This window comes from Mus pahari, chromosome 7, assembly GCF_900095145.1.
Source record: "Mus pahari chromosome 7, PAHARI_EIJ_v1.1, whole genome shotgun sequence".
In the NCBI taxonomy this organism is placed as follows: domain Eukaryota; kingdom Metazoa; phylum Chordata; class Mammalia; order Rodentia; family Muridae; genus Mus; species Mus pahari.
In genome coordinates, this window is record NC_034596.1 from 55,622,756 (window position 1) to 55,631,077 (window position 8,322).

Genomic DNA, 8,322 nt, shown 5'->3' on the forward strand with positions numbered 1-8,322 from the left:
GGAGCTAGAGAAAGTACCCAAGGAGTTGTAGGGGGCTGTAACCCTGTAGGTGCAACAACAATATGAACTAACCAGTATTTTAATTTTCTAAGGATCTGATACTTAAATAATTGTAATAAGTTAATATTCCAGGCATTATGGTACACAACTTTAATCACTGTACTTGAGAAGCAGAGGCAGGTAAATCTCTATGTATTCCAAGCCAGCGTGGGATACAGAGCAAGTTCCAGGCCAGCCAAGGCTATAAAAAGATTGTATCAAAAAGGGGGGGTGGCTGGAGTGATAACTCAGTGGTTAAGAGCACTGACTGCTCTTCTGAAGGTCCTGAGTTCAAATCCCAGCAACCACATGGTGGCTCACAACCATCCGTAATGAGATCTGATGCCCTTTTCTGGTGTGCCTGAAGACAGCTACAATGTACTTAGATATAATAAAATAAATCTTTAAAAAAACTTTTTTTAAAGATTTAAGAAATCAAAGATGGTATCTAAGTCTGCTGACAGTAAACTGAAGGAGAGATAAATAAAAGGCCTGGGATATAAGAAATGTAGGATGCATGAGAAAACAGCTCTAAATACGAAATGGAGCATCATGAATTGATTATCAATTTGAGTAACACATGTACAAAGATGGCAACAAAAGCTATGGGGTTAGACTGAATCATTCAGACAAACTGAAGATAAGGAAAGTGAAAAGACTGAGCCTCCAGAGAAATGCTGTTGAGAGTTTGTTAAAGGATGCTGTCCAGCATGGATGATGTTGATTATTAAACCATATAATACATTATATTAGGGACAAACTTTGCTTCAAATAAGTTGAGAAGATCAAAATTGTAGACAACAGGGATGGAGAAAGAATGCAGTGGTTAACTGTACTTGATGCTCTTCCAAATGTTCTGAGTTCAGTTCCCAGAACTCACATCAAGCGCACACAACGTCAGATAATTCTGACTACAGGGGAGGGACACAGCAGCCTCTCCTGTCCTACGCGACCACCCACAAGCACGGCACACACTCACACACACACACACACACATAAGAATACTTTTTAAAGCATGAGGACTGAAGAGACGGCCCAGCAACCACATGGTGACTCTGCAGCTCTAGTCCCAGGGGCTCCATCACCTCTTCTAGTCTCCTCAGACAACAAGTATGTACATGGGACACAGAAATAAATGCAGGCACACAAAAAAATCAAGTAAAAAAAGTGTTTAAGTATGGACAACTTCAAGTTTAAATGTGTCAGGAAGCAAAGAAATTAAGTAATAACTAGAGAAAATAAAGGAAACAGTTTTTAATGATTTGCTTTTAAAGATGAGTGCTATTAAGAGTTACTGTGGTAATGAGAATGGGCCAGATTGGGGGAGGGGAGCAGGAACCAGGAGAGAAAGAGATAAGTCTAAAGGCAAGGCGTTATGTACAGAATGGCTGGGATTGGTCAAGGTCAGGAGCTCAAGATGAAGGACTCCAGTTCTCTTCTGAACTACTTTACAATTCTCAGGTGTCTACAACTCATATATGTTACTCTGAAATAACAAAGTTACTATAAAATTTACTACAAGTCCAATAAATTACTTTTTGGAGAAAAAAAAAAAAAAAGTAGTAACAGGCCAGGCATGGTGACACATGCTTATAATCCCAGTACCAATCCAAGAGGCAGAGGCAAGAGGATCTCTGAGTTTGAGGCCAGCCTGATAGTGAGTTCCAGGACAGCCAGGGCTACACAGAAAACCTTGTCTCAAAAAGACAATAAATAAATAAATAAATAAATAAATAAATAAATAAATAAAAAGTAACAAAAGGCATCATTTTACCTACAATTTTATAAGACTTGAGGCAAACCAACCAATAGATATCATAAACACCCACTTATTCTGACCTTTCCTTAGGTACTATTTCCAAACACAGCCGCTATATGGTTTTAAATGGTGAAATGAGCAACTCAAACTATCAGAAGGAAAGCTATTTATTTGATAACAGATAAAAGTGTGTTGAACACTTTTCCAAAACAGCCCAGAAAGTGGCTTTATCATTCATATCTTATATTTTCAAAGGAAAAAAGGAAAACGAGATATGTGAAGAGACTTAATTTTGACAGACTGTCCTATCAAACACAAAGCCATGAAATTAGCCATCTCTTCCAGAATCGTGATCATTTCTGAGCTTTGTTAAAGGAAGGTAAAGAGTAGTCATAAACTCTAGGTAGCTTTATCAACCAAACACTAAACACAATCACCCAAGAGTATCTCTTATAGTATTTTTGCATTATTTTAATACTTTTGTATTACTTAACGATATACCCTACCTAATACGTAAACACTCATAAATACCTTTAAATGAGGGATCTTGAGATAATAATTTAACAAATTCCAACTTCATTTCAAAACAACAGTTATTGTCACTGTCTTAATGCCACACATCACAGTAACAATCAATTCTCTCCTCTTCCTTACCTCTGGTGGGCCACTGAAGGAATAGGCATACAGAATGGGCTGAATCATGATTAGAGACTGTGTCAGATCCTGACGCATGAAATGGTGACGATAGTATGAACTCTCATCAGGACTATTGTTAAAAACTTGCAAGAAAGGAGATCTTCTTAAATGAAACATAAACTACAAGATAAAGTAGGTGAGATTTAGAAAAATAGCTTTTACTGGTGTTACTATGGCAATAGCAGTTCTCTAACAACAAAACCTTTGCTTACATTGTAAGAGGAAAACACAAGCTCTGTTAAGAAGATACTAAAGTAGTACTGGAGGGATGCTTAGCAGTTACTTATGGACCCAGCAGTTAAGGGGGATTTCACTTACCAGAACCCACGCTTCTCCCTGTAACTTAATTTCAAGTTATCAGAAGCCCTGGCCTCTGCAGGCATTTGCCTATATGTAGTACACATAAGTTTATACAGGGACACAGACAGACATATTAAATAAATACATACATAATATAAAGTATATCACAAGAAAGCTTGTCTTGCTGCCTTGTCTGACCTCAGTGGGAGGAAATGTGCTTGGTTGGTCCTTTGGAGGCTTGATGCCCCAGAGAAGGGGATGCTAGAGGGGTGAGGTGAGAGTGGGAGAGGGGCTCCTGGAGGGGGAAGCAGGAGGAGGGATAACATTTGAAATGTAAATAAAATAACTTTTTAAAAAACAGGATTGTGCTGATGTTTATGAGCTACATCGGGCTAGTGAGATGGCCCCAAAGTTAAGAGAGCTTGCAAGCATGAGGAGTGGAGTTCTGCTCCACCACGCACCCAAATAACAAGCTATCCAGGAAGAGCAAGGCATATTTCAGATGGAGACCTTGCCTCAAAAGAAAAAAAAGGACCAGGCAGTGGTGACACATGGGCCAGGCAGTGGTGACATATGCCTTTAATCCCAGCACTTGGAAAGCAGAGGCAAGGGGTCTCTGTGAGTCTGAGACCAGCCTAGTCTACAGAGTGAGTTACAGAACACGGGGGGCTCTGTTATACAGAGAAACCCTATCTCAAAAAAAAAAAAAAAAAAAAAAACAGAGATAAACAAAGGGGGAAAAAAGGTTGAAGTTTCAGGACAAAGCTTTTTAAGGCAAAAATGAATTTCACTAAAATACTGAAGGTGCGAAATTATGATCCTAGCACTTGGAAGACTAAGACAAGAACATGACAAGTTCAAAACTAACCCTAGCTACATAACAAGACCCTGTATTACAAACAGGAAAACAAAACAAACAAACAAACAAAAAGGCAGACCAACATAGAGATGGTAAAGGTACTGTAAGGCAAGTTCAAGCTCACACTTCTTACCTGGCATGGCATTATAAAATTGTTCACAGGTGATGATAATAGGCCATTATCTCATTATGTGGTAAAATAACCACATAAATTTATTTGGTATCACTGTAATTAGAACCCTTATCTCAGATGGCAAGCTAATAGGGTTTAACCCTGCTTGCACCACAGTAAGTCTTCAAGCACCACAAATAAATAATAACTATTTGTAAGCCCCATGTAGGGATATTTTTTCATTGATCACAAGCATAAAATTAACTTCTGAGTTATCCCAAAATTTACCTAACTAAAAGAATAATCCAGTGAAAAATATGTTCATACGTGACCTACTTACCTGTGGATAAAGGGAAAATGTTTCTGAAAACCGGAAGGAATTTGGATCATCTTTGTGGTACTCTCCAAACTTTTGACACTAAATAAAATAAAACATTAGCTATTTGTTCCTGGTATAGTAACTGAAAATTCTGCCCACTAAAAATCTATTTATAGAAAGTTGCTAGTTCTAGGAAGACAGATAAAAGTTGCAATATTATGTATTGACTTAGCAAGGTACTGATTACAACCAAAAAAAACCTATTTGATTTCGGAAATACTCACCCTAAAATGTTTAGATTTGTTGTTATAAGCAAATGTCTTTTGCAGCAAATAAAGAGTATGTAATGCCAATGGGAGGAGGAGGAGGCCAAGAGAAACTTCCTAAGACTACCACCGTATCTTTTTCAATACTGCCCCAGGATAGAAAGACACACAATCAATGCACTACAAAAATAAACTCCTGGTACAAAGAATGCTACACTGAAAGTGCCCTAGGAGCTGGAGAGATGGCTCAGAGGTTAAGAGCACTGACTGCTCTTCCAGAGGTTCTGAGTTCAATTCCCAGAAACCACTTGGTGGCTCACAACCATCTGTAATGGGATCTGATGCCTTTTTGTGGTGTGTCTGAAGACAACTACAATGCACTCATATACATAAAAAAGAAAAAATGCCCAAAAGAAAGAGTCAAAGGAAAGCCAAGCCTAGTGAAGAAAAAGATTAATAGAATCAGAAATTAAACTGAGATAAGTCATGTCACAGGCAACAGAGAAGCAGGTCATGTATGAGTCCATGGCAAGAGGCATCCATCTGCCTCACACAGGATGAGCTCCTACTACAACAGCCATGACCTCAGCCACCAACCCCACTGTGTTAAGCAAGTCACTGCCCCACAGGCCTATGTACTGGAGGCTTGGTCACCAGCTCACAGCACCAGGGGGAGGAAGAGTGCCTAATAGGAGGTATTTCGGTCACTGGGGCATTCCTTGACGAGAACTGTAGAATCAGTCTTTCTTACTGCAGCATCACACGGGCCTAAAGCAATAGGCCATAAACCAAAACCTCTAAACGATAAGCTGAAATAGACCTTTCTGTGTTGGGGTGAAGGAAATGTGACTAATATTTGGATAATGCCATTCTGTTTTAGACCTCATACAACCAAGGCACAAAAACAGGCAATAGATGTTTCACAAAAAGTAGATATAGTCAAAAAAGACTTTATCTGCCTTTCTCTCAAATTACCTCCACTGGTCTCCTCTTGATGTGACACAAAATCAAAGTAAACTTTTCATTGCTCTATCAATAGCCTGGCCTCTGTGTACGTGTTGTAAAATGTTCATTGTGTGGCTAACAGCTTGCTATGCATAGTGAGGAAACTTTAATTTTGTGCTTGATGCAACTGTCTCATTTGGTTATTCACTAGGGCCTAATGATTTTTAATCAGTGTTTCTCTTTTAAAAATATATCAGATAATTACAGCAGTTTGTGAAGTTGAGGTATGAGATAAAAGAGAAGCCTAAACTTGCTAAAAAAAAAAAAAAAAAAACTCCTTAAAAATTGCAATCCTGGGCTGGTGAGATGGCTCAGTGGGTAAGAGCACCCGACTACTCTTCCAAAAGTGCAGAGTTCAAATCCCAGTAACCACATGGTGGCTCACAACCATCCTTAACAAGATCTGACTCCCTCTTCTGGAGTGTCTGAAGATAGCTACAGTGTACTTACATATAATAAATAAATACATCTTTTAAAAAAAATTGCAATCCTGCATCTTTTGCAAAAGAAAAAGAAAAACATCTTTTTTCAATAGAAGGTGTTCAGTGGGTTTTATGCAAATTGATGGTCCAGAGTGCATAAAAACTATAAAACTGTAGTGTCATGCATAACAACCTATGAATGCAATAGCTCCAGCAAGATGCAAAGAACACTGTACAACAGATCACAGCTACTGCCCAAGTACAGACATTGGACACTTCAGCTTTCAGACCCTTAAAACAATACAACACTTATGAAGACAAAGTCATTTTCTATGAAAAGGCTCAAGAAGCAAGCCATTTCAGAGCACAACTTATTAGCCACATGGGAAGCTCACATGGTTGGTGACATCCTAGAAAACACTAACATGTAAAATTAGTCAGTAAAATGCTAGGGCAATGTGCAACCCAGGAAACAGGAGCCCTTCTATTTTAGCACACAGTACAAGAGCTAAGGAGTCAGCACGCTGGCTGGATGGGGTCTTGAGTACAATTACCAACACAAGAAAGGTTTTTTAAAAGTTCCATTTAAAAATTGGGAAAAAAAAAAAGTTCCATTTAATACAAAGTACTAGGGCTGGAGAGCTGGCTCAGTAGTTAGGAACACTGGCTGTTCTTCCAGAATTCAATTCCCAGCAACATCACATGGTGGCTTATGACCATCTATAAAGGGATCTGATGCCCTCTTCTGGCATGTAGGTATAAATGCAGAAAGAGCACTCCTACATTCAAAATACATAAATAAATTTAAAAAATAAACAGCAGAGTACTGAATCAAAGCACTGGGTACAGGCCACATGATGCTAAGAAGCCTGTGCAATAAGCTGGGAATAGCTTTTCTGTCTGGGCGGGAAGTTCAGGATTGTGTATCAATCATCTATTGATAGTGGTGATAGTCAAGAAAACTTCTTGGCTACAAGAGATTCTTCTGTTGTTTTGAAGAAGCTCAGGTGAGATACTTAAATATTCATCCCCATCTAGAATCAAAGAGCCCACGGAGGAGCTGTACCAGAATTTGTATTGACAGTGCCCCATCACGGATGAGCTATACAAAATTAAAGCTCATTTTAAGACACATTTAATACCACAACTCTTGGTTGGGAGGAAGAGGGTGTTCTTACAAGGGAAAAATCTCAACAGTACTACAAAAGTAGCTAACTTTTTTTTTTAATTTATTTAATTATTATAAGTAAGTACACTGTCTTCAGACACTCCAGAAGAGGGTGTCAGATCTCATTATGGATGGTTGTGAGCCACCCTGTGGTTGCTGGGATTTGAACTCAGGAACTTCTAAAGAACAGTCAGTGCTCTTACTGGCTAAGCCATCTCTCCAGCCCCAAAAGTAGCTAATTTTAAGCAAGTTAACTCAGGACACCTGACAGACAGGCTAAAGGCACCTCTCTTGAGTTTGGTAGCTTAACAGAGAATTCTCAACAAGGTATTTAAGTTGAAGAGTAAATGAAAAAGTACAGGACAGAGTTTACAAAGTAAGAATTAAGTGTTAAGAGCTGCTTAAGCCTATAATCCCAGGACATGGGAATAAGTTTAAGACTAGCCTAGGCGATATTGTTATATTCAACTGAAATTAAAGCAGAAAATAAAAGCCACAATAAAGACTAAACACACACGCAGCAGTAATAGCAAGTTCCAGACCAGCCAAGGCTACATACAAAGACCCTATCTCAAAACAAAAACAAAATTCACAGACTCAATAATAAAAATTAATTTCCACACTCACTTCATATAAGCCAAAATAATAAGTTGCATACTGCCATTCAATTTTAAGGAAAGGGGCTTTCTAGTTTATTGGAAGTGAGTGGAACCCTGCTATTTATTGCTACTTCAGTTCTTCCAACAGTTCTCCACACCCACTGAAAGGTCTTTAAAGGGTATTTATGACAAATGAAAGGTGACAAGCTGAGAAAAGCACAATGTCCACTTCTTACCAGTCGAATGAGTTGTCTGTCCAACCATCTTAGCACGTCTGGCCCTTCCTCTGTTTCTGCTCTGTATATTGCCAGCCTGGCCATGAGAATGGCAGCTGCTTCCTGGTCAAAAGATGCAGCAATGTTTTGGATTTGAGTTTGAGCATCCGCCCAGCTAAATAAATAAGAAAGCACAGAAACATAGCTGAATTGTATCATAATACCACAGTTAGTTACCACACACAGCTACACTTAGAGAATACAGAATGCCACCTCAGTGTTTCAAGATTCTAATACTGCAGATTAATTAGCATTATTAAAATATCACAGATAGCTGTTTATTACATTGATTTTCCTAAAAACAAAACCAGACCTTAAAATGTTTTCTAAAATAACTCTAAAGGAACATATTCCTTAAGACAACAAAACTTTTTTTTTTTTTTTTTTGGTTTTTCGAGACAGGGTTTCTCTGTGTAGCCCTGGCTGTCCTGGAACTCACTCTGTAGACCAGGCTGGCCTCGAACTCAGAAACTGCTTGTGGACGTTGTACATCGTGGTGCGNA

The 8,322-nt window shown here is 38.7% G+C and overlaps 1 protein-coding gene across 1 annotated transcript in view; it reads right to left on the minus strand.

Moving 5' to 3' along the window:
• Sec23a (Sec23 homolog A, coat complex II component) overlaps positions 1 to 8,322 on the minus strand; it is a 40,647-nt gene that overhangs the window by 12,702 nt on the left and 19,623 nt on the right. Inside the window, exons 10-12 of the mRNA XM_029540959.1 lie at positions 7,781 to 7,934; positions 4,106 to 4,183; positions 2,453 to 2,614 (exon numbers count right to left, since the gene is read on the minus strand). Coding sequence (XP_029396819.1) covers positions 2,453 to 2,614; positions 4,106 to 4,183; positions 7,781 to 7,934 — 394 coding nt within the window. The remainder of the gene's footprint in view (positions 1 to 2,452; positions 2,615 to 4,105; positions 4,184 to 7,780; positions 7,935 to 8,322) is intronic.